The 26,828-nt window shown below is 51.2% G+C and overlaps 1 protein-coding gene and 2 long non-coding RNA genes across 3 annotated transcripts; 1 reads left to right on the plus strand and 2 right to left on the minus strand.

Annotated features, from left to right (window-relative positions):
• Positions 1 to 502: 502 nt before the first annotated feature.
• sip1 (septin interacting protein 1) lies at positions 503 to 25,792 on the minus strand. Its single transcript, XM_034979911.2, has 11 exons — positions 25,461 to 25,792; positions 23,582 to 23,725; positions 23,003 to 23,199; positions 21,470 to 21,589; positions 21,183 to 21,352; positions 15,494 to 15,677; positions 14,404 to 14,607; positions 10,361 to 10,578; positions 9,478 to 9,896; positions 2,763 to 2,926; positions 503 to 1,328 (listed from the first exon to the last, which is right to left on the minus strand). The coding sequence occupies exons 1-11, from the start codon at positions 25,564 to 25,566 to the stop codon at positions 960 to 962; spliced, it is 2,295 nt and encodes a 764-aa protein (XP_034835802.1). The 5' UTR covers positions 25,567 to 25,792; the 3' UTR covers positions 503 to 959.
• On the minus strand, positions 18,949 to 19,546 carry LOC138403789 (uncharacterized). Its single transcript, XR_011237952.1, has 2 exons — positions 19,310 to 19,546; positions 18,949 to 19,114 (listed from the first exon to the last, which is right to left on the minus strand). It is a non-coding gene; the product is annotated as an uncharacterized lncRNA (long non-coding RNA).
• Positions 23,195 to 25,209, plus strand: LOC138403788 (uncharacterized). The gene is made up of 2 exons (XR_011237951.1): positions 23,195 to 23,355; positions 24,152 to 25,209. It is a non-coding gene; the product is annotated as an uncharacterized lncRNA (long non-coding RNA).
• Positions 25,793 to 26,828: the final 1,036 nt, after the last annotated feature.

The raw sequence follows: 26,828 nt of genomic DNA on the forward strand, positions 1-26,828 counted from the left end.
AGACCACACAGAGCTGGCGCGGTGTGTGACGCACATGCGCATGGCGGCACAGACCACACAGAGCTGGCGCGGTGTGTGACGCACATGCGCATGGCGGCACAGACCACACAGAGCTGGCGCGGTGGGTGACGCACATGCGCATGGCGGCACAGACCACACAGAGCTGGCGCGGTGCGTGACGCACATGCGCATGGCGGCACAGACCACACAGAGCTGGCGCGGTGCGTGACGCACATGCGCATGGCGGCACAGACCACACAGAGCTGGCGCGGTGTGTGACGCACATGCGCATGGCGGCACAGACCACACAGAGCTGGCGCGGTGTGTGACGCACATGCGCATGGCGGCACAGACCACACAGAGCTGGCGCGGTGTGTGACGCACATGCGCATGGCGGCACAGACCACACAGAGCTGGCGCGGTGTGTGACGCACATGCGCATGGCGGCACAGACCACACAGAGCTGGCGCGGTGTGTGACGCACATGCGCATGGCGGCACAGACCACAGAGCTGGCGCGGTGTGTGACGCACATGCGCATGGCGGCACAGACCACACAGAGCTGGCGCGGTGTGTGACGCACATGCGCATGGCGGCACAGACCACACAGAGCTGGCGCGGTGCGTGACGCACATGCGCATGGCGGCACAGACCACACAGAGCTGGCTTAGTACGGGAGCGGTGTGTCGTCGGCTCCACCGTACAAGGGGGAGATCTCCCTCCGAGCGGCTGTCATGCTCAGGGGCCGGGGCCCAGCTGATTCCACCGTTGTCATTTGTATCTCGGAACTTGTAATATTTTCGGATTAAAACTTCGTTAGCGTGATTCAGGCTCGTTGTAAGTTGCTTTTCGTCTTAGGTTCGTATCGCGTCAACATTGTGGCAACCTACGAGTAGGCTTCAAAGTATGGCGGTTCTCTGATGACGATCTATGGCGATGACTTCTTCTGTGTGCACCGGCTCACTCCGCCACCAGAGCCAGCAGCCGCTCCAAGGGCACGGGCGCGAAGCTGCGGCCGCCGTCCGACGAGTACATGATGACGTTGCGGATGACGTAGCACTGCAGCGCGCCCACGGCGTACAGCGGGCGGCCCTCGCGCGCCTTGCCCGGCAGCGGCACGCACGTGACGCCGCGCTCGGCGCAGCGCGCCTCCAGCAGCTCGGAGAAGCTCTTCTGCTGCGAGGACGGCGCGAGGTCGGCGACGGCGGGGCGCGGCGCGGGCGGGGGCTCCACGCCCTGCAGGTCGGAGCTGCGGTTGAGCATGTCCAGCGCCTTGCGGAACAAGTCGCGCACGGCGGGCTCCGCGAGGATCTCTTCGGGGAACATTTTCTGAAATAGTTAACATGGTTGAATTGTTTGCGTGTAAGTATACAGGCGGCTGAGCAGCGCTCGGGAAGCTGCGAGATGTCTTCTCGTCCGAACTTGAAGTACTTATGGGCCTTATCAGAAAATGTCTGTCACTGAGAACTGTCGAGCGCGGATCAGTTACCTTGAAGTCGGTGTAGGAGGCCAGCACGGAGGCGTGCGGCGGCGCCGTGTTGAGCCACGCCGCCAGCGCGGCAGGAGCGCGGATCAGTTACCTTGAAGTCGGTGTAGGAGGCCAGCACGGAGGCGTGCGGCGGCGCCGTGTTGAGCCACGCCGCCAGCGCGGCAGGAGCGCGGATCAGTTACCTTGAAGTCGGTGTAGGAGGCCAGCACGGAGGCGTGCGGCGGCGCCGTGTTGAGCCACGCCGCCAGCGCGGCAGGAGCGCGGATCAGTTACCTTGAAGTCGGTGTAGGAGGCCAGCACACAGGCGTGCGGCGGCGCCGTGTTGAGCCACGCCGCCAGCGCGGCAGGAGCGCGGATCAGTTACCTTGAAGTCGGTGTAGGAGGCCAGCACGGAGGCGTGCGGCGGCGCCGTGTTGAGCCACGCCGCCAGCGCGGCAGGAGCGCGGATCAGTTACCTTGAAGTCGGTGTAGGAGGCCAGCACGGAGGCGTGCGGCGGCGCCGTGTTGAGCCACGCCGCCAGCGCGGCAGGAGCGCGGATCAGTTACCTTGAAGTCGGTGTAGGAGGCCAGCACGGAGGCGTGCGGCGGCGCCGTGTTGAGCCACGCCGCCAGCGCGGCAGGCGCGCGGATCAGTTACCTTGAAGTCGGTGTAGGAGGCCAGCACGGAGGCGTGCGGCGGCGCCGTGTTGAGCCACGCCGCCAGCGCGCCAGGAGCGCGGATCAGTTACCTTGAAGTCGGTGTAGGAGGCCAGCACGGAGGCGTGCGGCGGCGCCGTGTTGAGCCACGCCGCCAGCGCGGCAGGAGCGCGGATCAGTTACCTTGAAGTCGGTGTAGGAGGCCAGCACGGAGGCGTGCGGCGGCGCCGTGTTGAGCCACGCCGCCAGCGCGGCAGGAGCGCGGATCAGTTACCTTGAAGTCGGGGTAGGAGGCCAGCACGGAGGCGTGCGGCGGCGCCGTGTTGAGCCACGCCGCCAGCGCGGCAGGAGCGCGGATCAGTTACCTTGAAGTCGGTGTAGGAGGCCAGCACGGAGGCGTGCGGCGGCGCCGTGTTGAGCCACGCCGCCAGCGCGGCAGGCGCGCGGATCAGTTACCTTGAAGTCGGTGTAGGAGGCCAGCACGGAGGCGTGCGGCGGCGCCGTGTTGAGCCACGCCGCCAGCGCGGCAGGAGCGCGGATCAGTTACCTTGAAGTCGGTGTAGGAGGCCAGCACGGAGGCGTGCGGCGGCGCCGTGTTGAGCCACGCCGCCAGCGCGGCAGGAGCGCGGATCAGTTACCTTGAAGTCGGTGTAGGAGGCCAGCACGGAGGCGTGCGGCGGCGCCGTGTTGAGCCACGCCGCCAGCGCGCTGAGCCAGCGCGGCAGCAGCGCGCGCGCCGCGATGGCGCCGATGGTGGGCGCGCCCACGAGCTCCACCCACTCCACGCACCACAGCCACGCCGCTGCAACACACGCCCACGAGGAGCTCTACACCCGAGCGGACATCTGGACAGTACAGATATCCACCACATATGTAGTTCCTGAGCTCTCTAAGTATATCCGATAGAAGCCCGACAGTGCGACAACAGCGCCGCGGCCGGAGGCAGCGACTCGGCCGGGAATCACGTGAAAAGCCATTTCATATGTAGCATTTGCTATTTTCCATAAAATAGCTTGTGAATAAACGTGAAGCAAAATCGCACTAAGTTTGAGAGTTTAATCGCGCTTTATTTTTGTTTTGCATACGCTATAACGTTCATGAGTGTGCGAGCGAGAACACTCGGCTGCGTGTTTAACATGAGTGTGCGAGCGAGAACACTCGGCTGCGTGTTTAACATGAGTGTGCGAGCGAGAACACTCGGCTGCGTGTTTAACATGAGTGTGCGAGCGAGAACACTCGACTGCGTGTTCAACATGAGTGTGCGAGCGAGAACACTCGGCTGCGTGTTTAACATGAGTGTGCGAGCGAGAACACTCGGCTGCGTGTTTAACATGAGTGTGCGAGCGAGAACACTCGGCTGCGTGTTTAACATGAGTGTGCGAGCGAGAACACTCGACTGCGTGTTCAACATGAGTGTGCGAGCGAGAACACTCGGCTGCGTGTTCAACATGAGTGTGCGAGCGAGAACACTCGGCTGCGTGTTCAACATGAGTGTGCGAGCGAGAACACTCGGCTGCGTGTTCAACATGAGTGTGCGAGCGAGAACACTCGGCTGCGTGTTTAACATGAGTGTGCGAGCGAGAACACTCGGCTGCGTGTTTAACATGAGTGTGCGAGCGAGAACACTCGGCTGCGTGTTTAACATGAGTGTGCGAGCGAGAACACTCGGCTGCGTGTTTAACATGAGTGTGCGAGCGAGAACACTCGGCTGCGTGTTTAACATGAGTGTGCGAGCGAGAACACTCGGCTGCGTGTTTAACATGAGTGTGCGAGCGAGAACACTCGGCTGCGTGTTTAACATGAGTGTGCGAGCGAGAACACTCGGCTGCGTGTTTAACATGAGTGTGCGAGCGAGAACACTCGGCTGCGTGTTTAACATGATGTGTGCGAGCGAGAACACTCGACTGCGTGTTCAACATGAGTGTGCGAGCGAGAACACTCGGCTGCGTGTTTAACATGAGTGTGCGAGCGAGAACACTCGGCTGCGTGTTTAACATGAGTGTGCGAGCGAGAACACTCGGCTGCGTGTTTAACATGAGTGTGCGAGCGAGAACACTCGACTGCGTGTTCAACATGAGTGTGCGAGCGAGAACACTCGGCTGCGTGTTCAACATGAGTGTGCGAGCGAGAACACTCGGCTGCGTGTTTAAACATGAGTGTGCGAGCGAGAACACTCGGCTGCGTGTTCAACATGAGTGTGCGAGCGAGAACACTCGGCTGCGTGTTTAACATGAGTGTGCGAGCGAGAACACTCGGCTGCGTGTTTAACATGAGTGTGCGAGCGAGAACACTCGGCTGCGTGTTTAACATGAGTGTGCGAGCGAGAACACTCGGCTGCGTGTTTAACATGAGTGTGCGAGCGAGAACACTCGGCTGCGTGTTTAACATGAGTGTGCGAGCGAGAACACTCGGCTGCGTGTTTAACATGAGTGTGCGAGCGAGAACACTCGGCTGCGTGTTTAACATGAGTGTGCGAGCGAGAACACTCGGCTGCGTGTTTAACATGAGTGTGCGAGCGAGAACACTCGGCTGCGTGTTTAACATGAGTGTGCGAGCGAGAACACTCGACTGCGTGTTCAACATGAGTGTGCGAGCGAGAACACTCGGCTGCGTGTTTAACATGAGTGTGCGAGCGAGAACACTCGGCTGCGTGTTTAACATGAGTGTGCGAGCGAGAACACTCGGCTGCGTGTTTAACATGAGTGTGCGAGCGAGAACACTCGGCTGCGTGTTTAACATGAGTGTGCGAGCGAGAACACTCGGCTGCGTGTTTAACATGAGTGTGCGAGCGAGAACACTCGGCTGCGTGTTTAACATGAGTGTGCGAGCGAGAACACTCGGCTGCGTGTTTCAACATGAGTGTGCGAGCGAGAACACTCGGCTGCGTGTTTCAACATGAGTGTGCGAGCGAGAACACTCGGCTGCGTGTTCAACATGAGTGTGCGAGCGAGAACACTCGGCTGCGTGTTTCAACATGAGTGTGCGAGCGAGAACACTCGGCTGCGTGTTAACATGAGTGTGCGAGCGAGAACACTCGGCTGCGTGTTTAACATGAGTGTGCGAGCGAGAACACTCGGCTGCGTGTTTAACATGAGTGTGCGAGCGAGAACACTCGGCTGCGTGTTTAACATGAGTGTGCGAGCGAGAACACTCGGCTGCGTGTTTAACATGAGTGTGCGAGCGAGAACACTCGGCTGCGTGTTTAACATGAGTGTGCGAGCGAGAACACTCGGCTGCGTGTTTAACATGAGTGTGCGAGCGAGAACACTCGGCTGCGTGTTTAACATGAGTGTGCGAGCGAGAACACTCGGCTGCGTGTTTAACATGAGTGTGCGAGCGAGAACACTCGGCTGCGTGTTAACATGAGTGTGCGAGCGAGAACACTCGGCTGCGTGTTTAACATGAGTGTGCGAGCGAGAACACTCGGCTGCGTGTTTAACATGAGTGTGCGAGCGAGAACACTCGGCTGCGTGTTTAACATGAGTGTGCGAGCGAGAACACTCGGCTGCGTGTTTAACATGAGTGTGCGAGCGAGAACACTCGGCTGCGTGTTTAACATGAGTGTGCGAGCGAGAACACTCGGCTGCGTGTTTCAATATGAGTGTGCGAGCGAGAACACTCGGCTGCGTGTTTAACATGAGTGTGCGAGCGAGAACACTCGGCTGCGTGTTTAACATGAGTGTGCGAGCGAGAACACTCGGCTGCGTGTTTAACATGAGTGTGCGAGCGAGAACACTCGACTGCGTGTTTAACATGAGTGTGCGAGCGAGAACACTCGGCTGCGTGTTTCAACATGAGTGTGCGAGCGAGAACACTCGGCTGCGTGTTTCAACATGAGTGTGCGAGCGAGAACACTCGGCTGCGTGTTAACATGAGTGTGCGAGCGAGAACACTCGGCTGCGTGTTTAACATGAGTGTGCGAGCGAGAACACTCGGCTGCGTGTTTAACATGAGTGTGCGAGCGAGAACACTCGGCTGCGTGTTTAACATGAGTGTGCGAGCGAGAACACTCGGCTGCGTGTTTAACATGAGTGTGCGAGCGAGAACACTCGGCTGCGTGTTTAACATGAGTGTGCGAGCGAGAACACTCGGCTGCGTGTTTAACATGAGTGTGCGAGCGAGAACACTCGGCTGCGTGTTTAACATGAGTGTGCGAGCGAGAACACTCGGCTGCGTGTTTAACATGAGTGTGCGAGCGAGAACACTCGGCTGCGTGTTTAACATGAGTGTGCGAGCGAGAACACTCGGCTGCGTGTTTAACATGAGTGTGCGAGCGAGAACACTCGGCTGCGTGTTTAACATGAGTGTGCGAGCGAGAACACTCGGCTGCGTGTTTAACATGAGTGTGCGAGCGAGAACACTCGGCTGCGTGTTTAACATGAGTGTGCGAGCGAGAACACTCGGCTGCGTGTTTAACATGAGTGTGCGAGCGAGAACACTCGGCTGCGTGTTTAACATGAGTGTGCGAGCGAGAACACTCGGCTGCGTGTTTAACATGAGTGTGCGAGCGAGAACACTCGGCTGCGTGTTTAACATGAGTGTGCGAGCGAGAACACTCGGCTGCGTGTTTAACATGAGTGTGCGAGCGAGAACACTCGACTGCGTGTTAACATGAGTGTGCGAGCGAGAACACTCGGCTGCGTGTTTAACATGAGTGTGCGAGCGAGAACACTCGGACTGCGTGTTCAACATGAGTGTGCGAGCGAGAACACTCGGCTGCGTGTTTAACATGAGTGTGCGAGCGAGAACACTCGGCTGCGTGTTTAACATGAGTGTGCGAGCGAGAACACTCGGCTGCGTGTTTAACATGAGTGTGCGAGCGAGAACACTCGGCTGCGTGTTCAACATGAGTGTGCGAGCGAGAACACTCGGCTGCGTGTTTAACATGAGTGTGCGAGCGAGAACACTCGGCTGCGTGTTTAACATGAGTGTGCGAGCGAGAACACTCGGCTGCGTGTTTAACATGAGTGTGCGAGCGAGAACACTCGGCTGCGTGTTTAACATGAGTGTGCGAGCGAGAACACTCGGCTGCGTGTTTAACATGAGTGTGCGAGCGAGAACACTCGGCTGCGTGTTTAACATGAGTGTGCGAGCGAGAACACTCGGCTGCGTGTTTAACATGAGTGTGCGAGCGAGAACACTCGGCTGCGTGTTTAACATGAGTGTGCGAGCGAGAACACTCGGCTGCGTGTTTAACATGAGTGTGCGAGCGAGAACACTCGGCTGCGTGTTTAACATGAGTGTGCGAGCGAGAACACTCGGCTGCGTGTTTAATGTTTAAACAGACTGTGTCGAGCGAGAAAAACTGGCTGCGTGTTAACCTGAGTGTGCGGCGCGAGAAACACTCGACTGCCGTTGTTCAACATGATGTGTGACGGCGAGACACTCGGCGCGTGTTTAACATGAGTGTCGCGAGCGAGAACACTCGGCTGCGGTTTAACATGAGTGTGCGATCGATCGAACACTCGGCTCGCTGTTAAACATGAAGTTTGCGAGCGAGAACACTCGACTGCGTGTTCAACATGAGTGTGCGAGCGAGAACACTCGGCTGCGTGTTTAACATGAGTGTGCGAGCGAGAACACTCGGCTGCGTGTTTAATATGAGTGTGCGAGCGAGAACACTCGACTGCGTGTTCAACATGAGTGTGCGAGCGAGAACACTCGGCTGCGTGTTTAACATGAGTGTGCGAGCGAGAACACTCGACTGCGTGTTTAACATGAGTGTGCGAGCGAGAACACTCGGCTGCGTGTTTAACATGAGTGTGCGAGCGAGAACACTCGACTGCGTGTTCAACATGAGTGTGCGAGCGAGAACACTCGGCTGCGTGTTTAACATGAGTGTGCGAGCGAGAACACTCGGACTGCGTGTTAACATGAGTGTGCGAGCGAGAACACTCGGCTGCGTGTTTAACATGAGTGTGCGAGCGAGAACACTCGGACTGCGTGTTTAACATGAGTGTGCGAGCGAGAACACTCGGACTGCGTGTTTAACATGAGTGTGCGAGCGAGAACACTCGGCTGCGTGTTTAACATGAGTGTGCGAGCGAGAACACTCGGCTGCGTGTTCAACATGAGTGTGCGAGCGAGAACACTCGGCTGCGTGTTTAACATGAGTGTGCGAGCGAGAACACTCGACTGCGTGTTTAACATGAGTGTGCGAGCGAGAACACTCGGCTGCGTGTTTAACATGAGTGTGCGAGCGAGAACACTCGACTGCGTGTTCAACATGAGTGTGCGAGCGAGAACACTCGGCTGCGTGTTTAACATGAGTGTGCGAGCGAGAACACTCGGCTGCGTGTTTAACATGAGTGTGCGAGCGAGAACACTCGACTGCGTGTTCAACATGAGTGTGCGAGCGAGAACACTCGGCTGCGTGTTTAACATGAGTGTGCGAGCGAGAACACTCGACTGCGTGTTTAACATGAGTGTGCGAGCGAGAACACTCGGCTGCGTGTTTAACATGAGTGTGCGAGCGAGAACACTCGACTGCGTGTTCAACATGAGTGTGCGAGCGAGAACACTCGGCTGCGTGTTTAACATGAGTGTGCGAGCGAGAACACTCGACTGCGTGTTCAACATGAGTGTGCGAGCGAGAACACTCGGCTGCGTGTTTAACATGAGTGTGCGAGCGAGAACACTCGGCTGCGTGTTTAACATGAGTGTGCGAGCGAGAACACTCGGCTGCGTGTTCAACATGAGTGTGCGAGCGAGAACACTCGGCTGCGTGTTTAACATGAGTGTGCGAGCGAGAACACTCGACTGCGTGTTTAACATGAGTGTGCGAGCGAGAACACTCGGCTGCGTGTTTAACATGAGTGTGCGAGCGAGAACACTCGACTGCGTGTTCAACATGAGTGTGCGAGCGAGAACACTCGGCTGCGTGTTTAACATGAGTGTGCGAGCGAGAACACTCGGCTGCGTGTTTAACATGAGTGTGCGAGCGAGAACACTCGGCTGCGTGTTCAACATGAGTGTGCGAGCGAGAACACTCGGCTGCGTGTTTAACATGAGTGTGCGAGCGAGAACACTCGACTGCGTGTTCAACATGAGTGTGCGAGCGAGAACACTCGGCTGCGTGTTTAACATGAGTGTGCGAGCGAGAACACTCGACTGCGTGTTTAACATGAGTGTGCGAGCGAGAACACTCGGCTGCGTGTTTAACATGAGTGTGCGAGCGAGAACACTCGGCTGCGTGTTTAACATGAGTGTGCGAGCGAGAACACTCGGCTGCGTGTTTAACAGAAAATCAGTAGCTACTGCTGTACTAAGAGATTGTGCGAAAATTATTGGAAACTTAGTTTCCGTGACAAATCACCCGTGGAGTGGAGTCATTGAAACAGAAATTGCACTCACAGTTCTGCTTGGCGTGCAGCAGCTCGATGGGCGCGGCGTGCAGGCAGTGCTCCAGCTTGGGCGCCACGTGCTGGTGCAGCAGCGGCGCCAGCGCCGGCCCCCAGGCGCCGCGCCAGGCCGCCAGCAGCGGCTTGGCGCTCTGGTCGGCGGGGTGCCAGGCCGCCAGCGCCGCCGCCAGCCGCGCGCGGATCAGCGGGTACACCTCGCGCGCCAGCGTGTCCCCGGCCAGCGCGTGCCAGGGCAGCACCCAGGCGTGCAGCGGCTGCGGGTCGCGCGTGGGGTCCCACGCCTTGACGCCGGCCAGCACGCGCGGCACCACGTGGCGCGCCACGGCCGCGCGCGCCACCCACGCGGGGCACGCGTCGCGCCACGCCTCCAGCACGCCCAGCAGCAGCTCCGGCGCGCGCGGGTTCCACTCCCTGCCACCAGAACACGCTGTCACACCTCTCTCTCGCCCACACACCGCCGCATCACCATACGAAAGAACACCAATCTCGGGGCCCGTGAGCGAAATAAAATTCGATGAAATACTTTGTGGCGGTTGCCACAATAGAAACTAGATGGCGCTGTTCAATCGATGACATAGTCCCGAACAAATGTACCGCTGACAGTACTCGCACTAACAGAGTGTTCTGCAATCTGGACTATATATAGAAGTTTCAAGATACAACCGTCGGCCCAGCTGGCGCTACCGAGCACAACCAACCGCTCGGTGGGAGATCTCCCCTTTGGTACGGTCGAGTCTGCACACCGCTCTCGTACAACTTAATACGCGATCGGTCCACTTGGGGTTTTATGATCCTCTCCCCGAGTCGGAAAATAACTACCAGCCAGCCCAGCTCCAGCCCGCCGTGAGCGCCGTGTGGCGCGACCAGTGACTCACTCGGCGGCCGCGGCGAGGCGCGGCACGAAGTGCTGCCACAGCAGCGCGTTGTAGGCCTCCTCGTCCAGCAGCGCGCGCCACTTGCGGAAGGCGGGCGCGGGCAGCGCGGGCGCCGCCAGCGGGTTCCAGCCCGCCGTGAGCGCGCTGAACAGCGGGCTGACGATGCTGCCGCCGATGGTGCCCAGCCCGAACATGCCGTACTCCAGCGGAAACGCCTCCTGCACAACACGCGCACACTGCAAACTGCACACTACACTTCACCCACCCTCACTTTGGAGGTTATTGGGAGCTTGATACTTGTGTCCCAATAACCTCCAAAATGAGGACTAATGAGGAATGTTAGTGTATCGCGCCTGTACGTCGGCCCAGCTGGCGCCACCGAGCACAACCAACCGCTCGGTGGGAGATCTCCCTTTGCTACGGTCGAGCCTGCACACGGCACACGGCACACGGCACACGGCACACCGCTTCCGTACAATATATATATTGGAGGGTCGATATTGAAAGAGTTCTTACTGTCGTAGACTCCGTGAAAAGAAACGTATGAAGGAAGCTTTACTCTACGGAAGGTAGCCATCTTTATTTTAGTTGTCAGAGTTGGATTTTGACACGCACGTATTTTGTTGTTGTTCAGATTATTATTTTTTTAAGAATATTATGACTAATATTCCCCTTTCCTCTCCAACTAAGCGTCAAGCTTGTGCTAAGAGTAGGTACGACAATAGTGCAACGGGCGGGATTTGAACCGTCAACCTTTCGGTTTTCAGTCCACTCCTATACTGGTTGAGCTATTGAGGCTCTAATTCTCTCTCGCGTTAAATTAATTAAGTATCAGATTATAGCTCAGCTAATTATTATTATTTGAGATAGGTAGGTAGTTTCTTAATCGTGATATTGAATTCGGTATAGTTAGAACAGTAATTGTTCGATGCTAATGTACATTGTGTTAAATCGTAACATCTAGTGCCATCCGGTGACTTTGTCTGCAAAGCACTATTAATAATATTCTCGTGATAAGTGTTTAACGAATATCGAGTATCGAGTATCGATTACTGTTTAATAATAGAGTAATTCGTGAGTTCAAATGATGACTGAGTTATCAGATTGTGTTTAGTGACTGTCCTTGGCTAATAATACGATCAGATTTAGATCAAGGGTGATGATTCTTTAAAGAATGTTCATTGTTGAGATTAGTGATTGAGTTAGTCGTCATGCGAGTTTCTTGCTGCCTCTTCTCGCAGTAGTAGGCTGTGGCATTCCGAACCAGTGGTAGATTGCCTTTAGATTTTCAGATAAAGAAATAGCTAGTGATTTGATTGAGAGGTTGCAATAGCAATTGTGCCCTAATCACATGATGCGATGATGATGATGATGATAATAATAAATAATAATAATAATAAATAAAACGTTTATTTTTCAATCATCTAGTTACACACATACATGGATTTGATCTTGAACAAATTTGCGTGCTCGTTGACATAAGCATACAGGGTTACAGGAAAATAGGACACGATCCCGTTAAGGGGTTATAGTACAGGACATTAGCTATCAAACGACCCCTAAAGTGCTTATGCGAAAGTGTATCGTTTTCGAGTTATTCATTTTTTTATTTTTTTCTTGGTAAAAGGGCGTTTGCCACTTTAAAAATTAATAAAAAAAAGGAACAATGTATTTCAGCAGATTTTTTTTTATTTCTTGCTAGTACATATCCTTGTTAATAATAAACAGTTATAAAACTAAAAAAATCTTCAAGCATTTTAAAATTACAGCCCAAAAACTGTACAAGTTTTCGCTTTTTAAATTTAATTCTTTGAATAACTTGCAAATTTTCTGTAAAAATTACTATGGCACTTATCCTGCGGATTATTTTAAAAACATCTACGTTTCGTTAGCTATCCATTGGTACAAAAAAATTATAAAAAAAAATTATAAAATCAAGAAAAAATTACACAACAAAGAGACCAGGTAGAAAATTCTAACAAAAAATCTGCTGAAATACATTGTTCCTTTTTTTTATTAATTTTTAAAGTGGCAAACACCCTTTTACCAAGAAAAAAATAAAAAAATGAATAACTCGAAAACGATACACTTTCGCATAAGCACTTTAGGGGTCGTTTGATAGCTAATGTCCTGTACTATAACCCCTTAACGGGATCGTGTCCTATTTTCCTGTAACCCTGTATACAATATTAAAAATGGTACAAGATCTAGAACTGGCTATCCTAGCTAGATTTTTAGATCTGTGTTAAGGATAGCCATACGATAATGATAATGATATTGAGATTAGGTTAGAGTGAGGTGAGGGGTCGCTGTGAGGGGTGATGGGAGGCGACCTAGGTAGGGTTAGGTTAGGTTTACCTATGTTACGTTGCGCTAGTGGTTTTCACGTGTGATAAGTGAGTATTACAATGATTGTAATTGAAGGTAGCTCATGTCATTTGATAACAAAAGAATATAGTTAGTTCAGATACAAGTGACAACAAGGACGCGTCGGGGCGCGTGAGCTGCTGCACGCGCGCCAGCATGTGTGTGAGGCAAGCGGTGACATGTTCCAGTGCTACCTTCAGGTCGGCGAGCACCTCGTGCGCGGTCTCCAGCGACACGTCGGGGCGCGTGAGCTGCTGCACGCGCGCCAGCATGTGTGTGAGGCAAGCGGTGACATGTTCCAGTGCTACCTTCAGGTCGGCGAGCACCTCGTGCGCGGTCTCCAGCGACACGTCGGGGCGCGTGAGCTGCTGCACGCGCGCCAGCATGTGTGTGAGGCAAGCGGTGACATGTTCCAGTGCTACCTTCAGGTCGGCGAGCACCTCGTGCGCGGTCTCCAGCGACACGTCGGGGCGCGTGAGCTGCTGCACGCGCGCCAGCATGTGTGTGAGGCAAGCGGTGACATGTTCCAGTGCTACCTTCAGGTCGGCGAGCACCTCGTGCGCGGTCTCCAGCGACACGTCGGGGCGCGTGAGCTGCTGCACGCGCGCCAGCATGTGTGTGAGGCAAGCGGTGACATGTTCCAGTGCTACCTTCAGGTCGGCGAGCACCTCGTGCGCGGTCTCCAGCGACACGTCGGGGCGCGTGAGCTGCTGCACGCGCGCCAGGATGTGTGTGAGGTAAGCGGTGACATGTTCCAGTGCTACCTTCAGGTCGGCGAGCACCTCGTGCGCGGTCTCCAGCGACACGTCGGGGCGCGTGAGCTGCTGCACGCGCGCCAGGATGTGTGTGAGGTAAGCGGTGACATGTTCCAGTGCTACCTTCAGGTCGGCGAGCACCTCGTGCGCGGTCTCCAGCGACACGTCGGGGCGCGTGAGCTGCTGCACGCGCGCCAGGATGTGTGTGAGGTAAGCGGTGACATGTTCCAGTGCTACCTTCAGGTCGGCGAGCACCTCGTGCGCGGTCTCCAGCGACACGTCGGGGCGCGTGAGCTGCTGCACGCGCGCCAGCATGTGTGTGAGGCAAGCGGTGACATGTTCCAGTGCTACCTTCAGGTCGGCGAGCACCTCGTGCGCGGTCTCCAGCGACACGTCGGGGCGCGTGAGCTGCTGCACGCGCGCCAGCATGTGTGTGAGGCAAGCGGTGACATGTTCCAGTGCTACCTTCAGGTCGGCGAGCACCTCGTGCGCGGTCTCCAGCGACACGTCGGGGCGCGTGAGCTGCTGCACGCGCGCCAGCATGTGTGTGAGGCAAGCGGTGACATGTTCCAGTGCTACCTTCAGGTCGGCGAGCACCTCGTGCGCGGTCTCCAGCGACACGTCGGGGCGCGTGAGCTGCTGCACGCGCGCCAGCATGTGTGTGAGGCAAGCGGTGACATGTTCCAGTGCTACCTTCAGGTCGGCGAGCACCTCGTGCGCGGTCTCCAGCGACACGTCGGGGCGCGTGAGCTGCTGCACGCGCGCCAGGATGTGTGTGAGGTAAGCGGTGACATGTTCCAGTGCTACCTTCAGGTCGGCGAGCACCTCGTGCGCGGTCTCCAGCGACACGTCGGGGCGCGTGAGCTGCTGCACGCGCGCCAGGATGTGTGTGAGGTAAGCGGTGACATGTTCCAGTGCTACCTTCAGGTCGGCGAGCACCTCGTGCGCGGTCTCCAGCGACACGTCGGGGCGCGTGAGCTGCTGCACGCGCGCCAGGACGGCCTGCACCTTGCCGATCACCTCGTCCTCGCCGCGCAGCTTGAGGTTGCACTCCTCCAGGTCGCGCTCCAGCACCACGATCTCGTCCTCGGCTTGCTGCAGCTCGCGCGCGTTCTGGATGATGTCCTGCGGACGGCGCACCCACGTATATTATACAATAGCTCCACTATGAGACAGGTCAGAAGTGCCTAAAAGTATCGATATATTTCAAACTAGCTTCGCTCGTGGGAATACCCACGTGCGCGGCGCGGCTCGTGCTCGTAGCGCGGCGCGGCTCGTGCTCATAGCGCGGCGCGGCTCGTGCTCGTAGCGCGGCGCGGCTCGTGCTCGTAGCGCGGCGCCGCGGCCCTCAGAGCGTGGTAGCCGCTCAGCACGTCATGTCGATTGTTCACTCACCCGCTCGCAGCAGTCCACGGCTAGATGCAGGTTGTGCGCGAGCGCGGGCGCGGCGAAGCGCGTGCAGGCGCGGCGCGGCTCGTGCTCGTAGCGCGGCGCCGCGGCCCTCAGAGCGTGGTAGCCGCTCAGCACGTCATGTCGATTGTTCACTCACCCGCTCGCAGCAGTCCACGGCTAGATGCAGGTTGTGCGCGAGCGCGGGCGCGGCGAAGCGCGTGCAGGCGCGGCGCGGCTCGTGCTCGTAGCGCGGCGCCGCGGCCCTCAGAGCGTGGTAGCCGCTCAGCACGTCATGTCGATTGTTCACTCACCCGCTCGCAGCAGTCCACGGCTAGATGCAGGTTGTGCGCGAGCGCGGGCGCGGCGAAGCGCGTGCAGGCGCGGCGCGGCTCGTGCTCGTAGCGCGGCGCCGCGGCCCTCAGAGCGTGGTAGCCGCTCAGCACGTCATGTCGATTGTTCACTCACCCGCTCGCAGCAGTCCACGGCTAGATGCAGGTTGTGCGCGAGCGCGGGCGCGGCGAAGCGCGTGCAGGCGCGGCGCGGCTCGTGCTCGTAGCGCGGCGCCGCGGCCCTCAGAGCGTGGTAGCCGCTCAGCACGTCATGTCGATTGTTCACTCACCCGCTCGCAGCAGTCCACGGCTAGATGCAGGTTGTGCGCGAGCGCGGGCGCGGCGAAGCGCGTGCAGGCGCGGCGCGGCTCGTGCTCGTAGCGCGGCGCCGCGGCCCTCAGAGCGTGGTAGCCGCTCAGCACGCGCCGCGAGCGCCCCGTCATGTCGATCACAGGCGTGCTGCATGCCGTCGCACTGCTGCAAGTTACATAACACTCAAAATCCAGTTCCACATCCATCCACATTCCAGTTGGAAGGATCAGATACAGATTCCTGCTTGATGGACCAGAAAAGCGAAATCCGGCTTGAGACACCAAAAACACAAAATCCGACTCGTAGGACCAGAAATGCCAGCAAGCAATACACAATTCAGGTACGAGGGACCAGAAATGCAAAATCTGACTCAATGGTTCAGAAATACAAAATCCAACTCATAGTATTTATTTACATATTAGTATTATACAATTACAAAATTTAGGCCGCAAAACCAGACATACACAACCTGCTTTGAGGGACCAGAAATACAAAATCCAGGTTGAAGGACCATAATCAGAAATACACAATTAGACTCAAGGAACCACAAATTCAAAACTGGGTTCGAAGGACCAGAAATACAATATTCGACTCATAGAACCAAAAATACAAAATCGTGCTTGAAACCAAAATTTTAGTTTTACTATTGATTAAAACCTCCCTAAAAGTCAAAATGTATTAGACACTTGCCCTCCTGTATAACATTAGCATGTTGACGGAGGAGTGGTAGAGTACCTGGTGACAGTGTGCATGGTGGCAGTACCTGGTGACAGTGTGCATGGTGGCAGTACCTGGTGACAGTGTGCATGGTGGGCTTGCCCTCCTGTATAACATTAGCATGTTGACGGAGGAGTGGTAGAGTACCTGGTGACAGTGTGCATGGTGGGAGTACCTGGTGACAGTGTGCATGGTGGGAGTACCTGGTGACAGTGTGCATGGTGGGCTTGCCCTCCTGTATAACATTAGCATGTTGACGGAGGAGTGGTAGAGTACCTGGTGACAGTGTGCATGGTGGCAGTACCTGGTGACAGTGTGCATGGTGGCAGTACCTGGTGACAGTGTGCATGGTGGGAGTACCTGGTGACAGTGTGCATGGTGGGCTTGCCCTCCTGTATAACATTAGCATGTTGACGGAGGAGTGGTAGAGTACCTGGTGACAGTGTGCATGGTGGCAGTACCTGGTGACAGTGTGCATGGTGGCAGTACCTGGTGACAGTGTGCATGGTGGGAGTACCTGGTGACAGTGTGCATGGTGGGCTTGCCCTCCTGTATAACATTAGCATGTTGACGGAGGAGTGGTAGAGTACCTGGTGACAGTGTGCATGGTGGCAGTACCTGGTGACAGTGTGCATGGTGGCAGTACCTGGTGACAGTGTGCATGGTGGCAGTACCTGGTGACAGTGTGCATGGTGGGCTTGCCCTCCTGTATAACATTAGCATGTTGACGGAGGAGTGGTAGAGTACCTGGTGACAGTGTGCATGGTGGGAGTACCTGGTGACAGTGTGCATGGTGGGAGTACCTGGTGACAGTGTGCATGGTGGGAGTACCTGGTGACAGTGTGCATGGTGGGCTTGCCCTCCTGTATAACATTAGCATGTTGACGGAGGAGTGGTAGAGTACCTGCACGGCTAGCATGGGCCGAAGATAAAAATTATATCCCCCGATTTTATCCACTGCACAGGAGATAACATTAACTTCTCCACCCCTCAGAGCACGGCAACAGGGGAGAGGAGAAGTTTATCCCCGTTTGACATTTCACGGGGACTCGGGGGACTATTTATCCACCGTCTATAGCATGGGGCCAAATAAAAGAAGATAAACTGTCCTTTTTTGACATTTGAGAGGGATAATTTTATCATCGAGATTAGAGGTGGGTATAAGCTCATAGAACTTTAACTCAATTATTAAAAGATCAAAAAACATGTCTCGCGCTTTTTTTATTAGTTTGAAATAGAGAATTTAGAACGAAAATAACATGAGCACGTAATTAGTGATGGAAGTAATCCCTTTGAATTTCCCGACGCTAATTCCAACACTTGTTTCGGATAGACAAATATTATGTGCTGTACTTATGCGAGCAGCTTAATGAAGCACTAAAGCCGATTAATTCGGTGGATGGATTCTTAAAAGTAAGTAAGTACTTACCTATTACCTAAAACCATCTTGTGCAAACGAATAGGTACCTAATTTAGGTTACCTACTTAGGTAGGTAGTAGATACCTACAAATAGGTATTCGCGGCTATTCTCTATTTATTCTACGTCCTCACATCTATAAGACTCTTGGCAGATGGTAGTTACCAGTGAGATACAAGTCAAGGTCATGGGATGTTTATTTCCCGCGGCTTCATCTGTGTGGATTTAGGTTTTGAAAATCCTGTGAGAACTATTTGATTTTCCAGAATAAAAAGTAGCCGGTGTCCATCCTCGGGATGTAAGCTAACTCTGTAGGTACTAAATTTCATCTAAATCGGTTAGACTGTTGGGCTGTGAAAAGCTAGCAGACAGACAGGCAGACACACTTTCGCATTTATAATATTAGTATGGATTATTGGAAATATAAAATAACACAATGACTCATTATAATAAAATCATTTATTTGAACAAAATAGGCAGGAGTCTAATTTAACAAAACAATTCTTAAATTAAAATACACACCTATATCATAGTTAAATACATAATGATACACAAACACAATAAACACTACAAATTATAATGGTTCATCATAAGTGTTTTGTAAGAGTAAATATGTTAGCCTATTATACTTTATAGACCATTTCAGTATATCCTCTTACTCTTAATTTATTATTATTGAAAATCATTAATGTATAAATTGTATATTTCAGAATTCCAATGGAACAACCAAAGGACAGACTAGAAAATGTAACAAATAAAGAAATCTCACATATCTATGGATCAAACCAGACTGCTAACTGTTGCCCGACAATAAAAGGGAAAAAGGGATGGAATAATAAATACATATTTGCATTAAAATATATTTCTTTAAGTACCTATTACCTAAAACCACCTTGTGCAAACCCATCCTTATATCTACTACTACTACTAGGGTTCTGTAGGGTATCAATGGGACCCTATTACAGTCTCAGCTCTCCATCTGTCTGTCTCCTGAAACCTAACAGGTTAAAGTTGAAATTTTGTACTTATTTCTATTGCTGCTATAACAAAAAATAAGTTTCTTCAAAAAATAATTTTGCTTTAAGTACTCTTTCTGTGTGATTGAGTAACAAACACAAACTTTTAGGCATAATATTAGGAATACCAATTAAAACAATGCTTATTTGGATGTACACAAATCTCTGATGTTAACTTAACAGATCTAAAAGTAGTGCTATTATCCTTAAGAAAAGGAAGTAACAAGTTTAATGTTCAATCAAACCACACTGCCATAGAATAACTTCCTATATTCATAACTATTTACAAATTACAAAAATGTACATATCCTCTACTTACTTTTTATTTATTTATTGGCATTTATAGGAAAACCACTCGGGGCTATTGGTTTTATAAAGTACCCACTGTGTACAAAGTGGGTTAAACGACAGTCTCACCATAGTCCACCACCGACACTTCAAAGATTTCCTGCCATAAGATAAAAACATTGGCTTGACATGCTTATAAAGAAATAAGTTAGTTTAATAGCTCAAACCATACCAGCTTAACCAATTTTAAGTGATATTGAACTCTTCTCAGTGCAGTGTGCTGAACTGTTAGTTTTATCATCATCTCAAACAATAATGAAAAATTTTATGTTGATAAGATGTGTACCTAACTTACCTATTCCAATAGGTAGGTACCTAAAGTTATTTTGAGTTTGTTATACAAGACACACATTTAATAGAACTAAATTAATACACGCATCTCCCTGGCTGGCCCATTATGGAGTCTTCAGGTCCAATTCCTGTTGAGCATTTATGCCCAACAGTGATAATTAATATTGAACACTTATGTGCTCATATATGTGACCGACGGCACTATTGAGACATTTCCCGGTGGTCCTACATCCCGAGCTGCCTCATCATACTTGTCAGTCAGTGGCCAGTGCCCTTCTTCAAGTACCTACATATTTCCATGTCTGCAAATAAAACAACAATTTATGCATTTCTTTGTCGCTAACAATATCAATATATTATCACTTCAATTTTGTGTACTGACTAACACAAATTGTCTTTGTGATACTTACTGTGATAGCTAGGAATTTCAACTATTCGATTATTTTTTAGTTTGGATAAATCAAAAGTGGAGTTAGGTTAGGTAAACACAAACAATAACAATACTTACGTGCATAATCTTCTGTGAATGTTTTTTAAACTATTTTACGGCTCCGGCTTCTAGCTCTTTTAAAATAAAAAGCAGCCACAGACGAGTTACGAGTAACGAAAACGAGCAAAATCAAAAGCACAGATAAAAAATAATAACACTTTGACATTAACCGAGGACTAGTCTTTCCCCGCCTTATCACCGGGGATAATTATATCCAACCCTGTGCCCATGCTCGGAGAGTGGAAATAACTATCGGAGGGGATAAAATTTTTATCCTTTCCTCGGGGAGAAAATTTCCCGGCCCATGCTAGGCCTGCTGGTGACAGTGTGCATGGTGGGAGTACCTGGTGACAGTGTGCATGGTGGGAGTACCTGGTGACAGTGTGCATGGTGGGCTTGCCCTCCTGTATAACATTAGCATGTTGACGGAGGAGTGGTAGAGTACCTGGTGACAGTGTGCATGGTGGCAGTACCTGGTGACAGTGTGCATGGTGGCAGTACCTGGTGACAGTGTGCATGGTGGGCTTGCCCTCCTGTATAACATTAGCATGTTGACGGAGGAGTGGTAGAGTACCTGGTGACAGTGTGCATGGTGGGAGTACCTGGTGACAGTGTGCATGGTGGGCTTGCCCTCCTGTATAACATTAGCATGTTGACGGAGGAGTGGTAGAGTACCTGGTGACAGTGTGCATGGTGGCAGTACCTGGTGACAGTGTGCATGGTGGGCTTGCCCTCCTGTATAACATTAGCATGTTGACGGAGGAGTGGTAGAGTACCTGGTGACAGTGTGCATGGTGGCAGTACCTGGTGACAGTGTGCATGGTGGGCTTGCCCTCCTGTATAACATTAGCATGTTGACGGAGGAGTGGTAGAGTACCTGGTGACAGTGTGCATGGTGGCAGTACCTGGTGACAGTGTGCATGGTGGCAGTACCTGGTGACAGTGTGCATGGTGGCAGTACCTGGTGACAGTGTGCATGGTGGCAGTACCTGGTGACAGTGTGCATGGTGGCAGTACCTGGTGACAGTGTGCATGGTGGCAGTACCTGGTGACAGTGTGCATGGTGGCAGTACCTGGTGACAGTGTGCATGGTGGGCTTGCCCTCCTGTATAACATTAGCATGTTGACGGAGGAGTGGTAGAGTACCTGGTGACAGTGTGCATGGTGGCAGTACCTGGTGACAGTGTGCATGGTGGGCTTGCCCTCCTGTATAACATTAGCATGTTGACGGAGGAGTGGTAGAGTACCTGGTGACAGTGTGCATGGTGGCAGTACCTGGTGACAGTGTGCATGGTGGCAGTACCTGGTGACAGTGTGCATGGTGGCAGTACCTGGTGACAGTGTGCATGGTGGCAGTACCTGGTGACAGTGTGCATGGTGGCAGTACCTGGTGACAGTGTGCATGGTGGGCTTGCCCTCCTGTATGACGTCCGCCGCGTCCTTGTAGAAGTAGCGACCTTTGTGGGACTTCTTCCAGTTGTATGTTTTCTCTTTTGTGCCTTTCTCCTCTTCTTCCTTCTCCTTCAGGCGACGCTCTTCTTCCTTCTTGGCTTTTTGCTACAACAAGTATATTTTCACTTCATATATCTATCATCACTCATACTACTTAACTCTCATTTTACTTTAAATTCACTGTAATTATATTATGTGTATTATGTAGTGAATATAACTTACAGCAGCTTTCTCCGGCCCGTAGGCGCCCACGGCGCCCCGGCCCTTCCGCACGGTGGCCTCCACCGGCGCGGAGATGCCCTGCAGGTCCTTGCCCAGGCCCTTGCCCGGCTGGTAGCCCATCTACAGGACACGCTACTATTATTATAAATGCACAGATTGAAGGATTCAATGATTTCATTACAACATAAGAGTAGACGCACAACAGAAGGCAGAAACCGCTGGACTACTGGCCAGAAAGTAGATGCTAGCGACGCACAACAGAAGGCAGAAACCGCTGGACTACTGGCCAGAAAGTAGATGCTAGCGACGCACAACAGAAGGAAGAAACCGCTGGACTACTGGCCAGAAAGTAGATGCTAGCGACGCACAACAGAAGGCAGACACCGCTGCACTACTGGCCAGAAAGTAGATGCTAGCGACGCACAACAGAAGGCAGAAACCGCTGCACTACTGGCCAGAAAGTAGATGCTAGCGACGCACAACAGAAGGCAGACACCGCTGCACTACTGGCCAGAAAGTAGATGCTAGCGACGCACAACAGAAGGCAGACACCGCTGCACTACTGGCCAGAAAGTAGATGCTAGCGACGCACAACAGAAGGCAGACACCGCTGCACTACTGGCCAGAAAGTAGATGCTAGCGACGCACAACAGAAGGCAGACACCGCTGCACTACTGGCCAGAAAGTAGATGCTAGCGACGCACAACAGAAGGCAGACACCGCTGCACTACTGGCCAGAAAGTAGATGCTAGCGACGCACAACAGAAGGCAGACACCGCTGCACTACTGGCCAGAAAGTAGATGCTAGCGACGCACAACAGAAGGCAGAAACCGCTGCACTACTGGCCAGAAAGTAGATAAAAATATTGAATCAATCAAGATTATTAATTTTGTAACATTTTATCATGTTTTTGAAGATACAATTATTGTGATTCAAATTATAGCAGTTATTGCAAAAATCCAGAAGATACTTTTGATCACTGTCTCTGGTAGAAGATAAGATTGTGTTTGGGTAAACTTTTCTGTATAATAAACTGTTGGAACCCCCAATTTGATAAATAAACATGATAAAAGCGAGAAGAGTGCAGCGTGGTGGACCTGCAGCAGCAGCTTGGCGCCGATGCCCTTGGTGTGGCGCTCCCACGTGCCCACGCTGCCGCCCAGCTGCGCGCTGCGCATGCCCTGGCCCGCGCGCCGGATGCCCGCCGTCTGCTAGAAGCGAGAAGAGTGCAGCGTGGTGGACCTGCAGCAGCAGCTTGGCGCCGATGCCCTTGGTGTGGCGCTCCCACGTGCCCACGCTGCCGCCCAGCTGCGCGCTGCGCATGCCCTGGCCCGCGCGCCGGATGCCCGCCGTCTGCTAGAAGCGAGAAGAGTGCAGCGTGGTGGACCTGCAGCAGCAGCTTGGCGCCGATGCCCTTGGTGTGGCGCTCCCACGTGCCCACGCTGCCGCCCAGCTGCGCGCTGCGCATGCCCTGGCCCGCGCGCCGGATGCCCGCCGTCTGCTAGAAGCGAGAAGAGTGCAGCGTGGTGGACCTGCAGCAGCAGCTTGGCGCCGATGCCCTTGGTGTGGCGCTCCCACGTGCCCACGCTGCCGCCCAGCTGCGCGCTGCGCATGCCCTGGCCCGCGCGCCGGATGCCCGCCGTCTCGCTCTCGTCGGGCGCCGGGGCATCCTCGTCCGAACTGTCCACGAACTTGGCCTTCGACGAGGACGCGTCGGACTTTTGCACTTCTAAACAAAACAATAAAATATAACTATAAATAAATATATTCCTAAGTAAAAATTCACTCAACACATGTTTACCAAATGAACATGAAACAATCAAGTCATTGCAGAGGACGCCAGTGTTTACTGCCATGTTTGCAGAATGCTGCAACTGACCGAAAGGTACATACACTCACAAAGTTCACAGCTTATTTATATTTTATGTGTCACTAGATTACTAAAGGTGTTTAGAGCCCCGGGGAAACACTTTGATTTTCCAGGATAAAAGTAGCCGATCTGCTATGCCTGTGCAAAATTTCATCAAAATGGGATAAGGCCATGGTTACAAACAGAGTAAGAGAACAGAGGATTCATGTGTGTTGAGATCTGTGTCACAAATGTATTGAACCTCGTTTGTCCTCCTTCCTCTTGCCCGCCTGCTGCACGCCGCCCGCCACGAAGCCGATGGGCGCGGAGAAGTCCTTGGGCTTGCGCGTCCGGCGCCGGATGTTGTCCTCGTTGTCCTCGTCGTCGCTGTCGGCCGCCCACACGCCTGCACACACACTACTCACTTTCAAAACGTTTTTATCTTTTTATTTATCTGTACAAAACTACTGTACAAGTTGATACAAAACATTTCCAGTGCTAAAGCAAAACTGAAATCAAATTGTTCATTAATTAGTTAATTATAATTATGAATTAGTTAGCCAGCAACAGCTGCTCGTTTATCAAACGAACTGATAACTATTGAATGCTTGCTGCTACACAGCAATGTGCACCTCTGCAGTCACCACGAGTCACGACCTCCCTACAATGTAAATAGTAGGGGTTAAAGTAAAGTAATAGGTACTTCCAATTGACATAGAACCTTCGTGCTTTGAGATTTTTAAGTGAAACTTTTTTCATACGGTACCTATGTCGTTCTTCTTTTAAAAAATGTGCAACATTCGATTATCAACTTTCAGTTGTTTTTTTTCAGCTTAGACAATAAAGATGGATACTTCGAAAATTCGTGTGATTTTTGAATACGAGTTCCAGCGAAACTAACGCGGCAGAAACAGCTCGCAATATTAATGTTGCGTTTGGAGAGGGCACTGCTAATGAACGCACTGTGCGATTTTGGTTTAAACGCTTTCGTGATGGAAACTTCGATGTGAAGAACGAACCACGTGGAAGACCGCCCACACAAGTGAATAACAATGATTTGAAAGAGATGGTGGAAGCCGATCCAAGCCAAACTACCCAGGAATTAGCGGCATGGTTTAACGTTACCTTACCAACAATATTGAGTCATTGCGTCAAATCGATAAAATAAAAACCCATGAAAAATGGGTGCCTCATGATTTGACTGATCTGCAGAAAGAAACGCGTGTTAAAACTTGCGTTGCCTTGTTGAATCGATACAGAAATGAAGGAATATTGGATCGAATTGTAACATGTGATGAAAATGGATTCTTTACGATAATCGTAAGCGGAAAATGCAATGGCTGACCCCAGGTCAAACGCCGCAACAGTGTCCTAAAGCAAAGCTTACCAATAAAAAGGTAATGGTAACTGTTTGGTGGTATCAGCGTGGTGTTATTCACTATAGCTTTCTCCGATCGTCAAGCAATAACGGCAGATGTCTACTGCGCCGAACTCCGAACAATGATAGCGAAACTAGCAGAGAAACAGCCCCGACTTATGAATCGATCTTCACCATTATTGGTCCATGATAACGCGAGACCTCATAGAGCACGAGAAACTGTTTTAACTCTCCACGAACTGCAATTAGAAACCATTCGTCACCCTCCGTATTCGCCAGACCCTTCTCCAACGGACTACCATTTTTTTCGTGATTTGGACAATTTTCTGCGTGATAAAAAGTTTTCTTCTCAGGAGGCAGTGCAAAATGCTTTCACACAGTTTGTCGAATCTAGATCACCAGAGTTCTATCGCAAAGGCATAAATGAGCTTCCTATTAGATGGCAGCAATGTATAGATAATAATGGTAATTATTTTGATTAAATAAATATGTTAAATTAAAAAAAACTAATTTTTATTTTTCAGTACAAATCGGCAATTTCATACTTTAACCCCTAATATCAATGAACATTGTTAAAATACTTATGTAATATACATTATTAATAGTGGTCATTTCAGGTTGGTCTACATTACAGATTCTTGAAAAGTTTGTCATATAAGTTCAGTATAGTTTCATCAGTTCTACTGAAGATATTATATTGTGAAGGTACAGCTGAATACTGCTGCTGTTGGCTGGCAGTCGGCAGAAGAGTTAACGTACGTACCGTATATTTGGTGTTCTTTTTTCGCGCGTCGGTTCCGGTTGGGATTGAACTCATTGTCCAAGTCGTGGTCGGTGATCTCGAAGCGGATAACCTCGTCGTCGGACATGGCTACAGCCTACATCACATTCAACTCTGGCTTTGATTGCAGATTCTTACTGTAAATACGATAATGTATTAAATGGATAATTAATACATGTACTCTGTTTTTACGCAAATTTCACGTAAATATTCTATTGGCATGTGACGTAAATTCAAAATAATTGTACAATTTTTTGAATTTTGATTTGACGTTGCTGAGCTTCCCTTAACATTTTGACAACACCACAGATTAATAGGGATTCTACGTACTGGACAACACCACGACAACACCAAACACTTTGACAACACATCCAAGACCATTCCAAGACCATATCTACACTAATATTATAAAGAGGAAAACTTTGTTTGTTTGTTTGTTTGTTTGTTTGTTTGTTTGTTTGTTTGTTTGTTTGGTTGTACTGAATAGGCTCAAAAACTACTGGACCGATTTTAAAAATTCTTTCACCATTCGAAAGCTACATTATCCACGAGTAACATAGGCTATATTTTATTTTGGAAAAAAATAGGGTTCCGTAAGATATTTGGGTTTTTCGGACACAAGGTGTAAAAAATCAACCAGAAAAGTTACTTATTTTGCGTACGCTGCCTAAACTATAAAAGATAGAACCATAAAATGTTCTAATTAATTGTAGATCTTATAAATATCTACAAAAAAGTCCGCGACACACTATACCCATCTATGTCGAGTGAGGCACAGCAACCATTTTTTTATTTAAAAATCTTGAATTTTTTTTGGACTACATTTAAACGCGTTTATTTTACTCATGCTATTAATCCTTATCAAAATAAATGATTTCATCACTAAGAACAGTTTATGGAGATAATGGGGCCGATTCTCTTGTACACAATCTCTAAACTAAACTAAATTAACAGGTCTAAATCTAGTGCTATCCTTTTCCGCAAGCAACATTATGAAAGGGATAGCAATAGATTTAGACGTGCCATTTTAGTTTAGTTTAGAGATTGTGTACAAAGGAATTAGCCCCAATATTTGGTCTTTGAATGATTAAAATTGGACGTTTGGTTTTGAAGTTATGGCGAAATTAAAATATTACGATTTCTGCTGCACGGCCCGTTGTATTATCTACACTAATATTATAAAGAGGAAAACTTTGTTTGTTTGTTTGTTTGTTTGTTTGTTTGTTTGTACTGAATAGGCTCAAAAACTACTGGACCGATTTTAAAAATTCTTTCACCAGTAGAAAGCTACATTATTCCTGAGTGACATAGGCTATACGGGATCTTTAAAAACCTAAATCTACGCGGGCG

The sequence above is a fragment of the Maniola hyperantus genome, chromosome 21, assembly GCF_902806685.2.
Source record: "Maniola hyperantus chromosome 21, iAphHyp1.2, whole genome shotgun sequence".
In the NCBI taxonomy this organism is placed as follows: Eukaryota; Metazoa; Arthropoda; class Insecta; order Lepidoptera; family Nymphalidae; genus Maniola; species Maniola hyperantus.

Bases quoted from the DNA above. Each gene is read 5' to 3' on its own strand.
- sip1 (XM_034979911.2), bottom strand. From the start codon at position 25,566: ATGTCCGACGACGAGGTTATCCGCTTCGAGATCACCGACCACGACTTG. The intron at 2,927-9,477 runs GTGAGTGCAATT...CGTGTGTTGCAG, and splicing joins GCTGCACGCCAAGCAGAACT to CGGCGTGGCTGTGGTGCGTG. The intron at 1,329-2,762 runs GTAACTGATCCG...TAACTATTTCAG, and splicing joins CCTCCTACACCGACTTCAAG to AAAATGTTCCCCGAAGAGAT.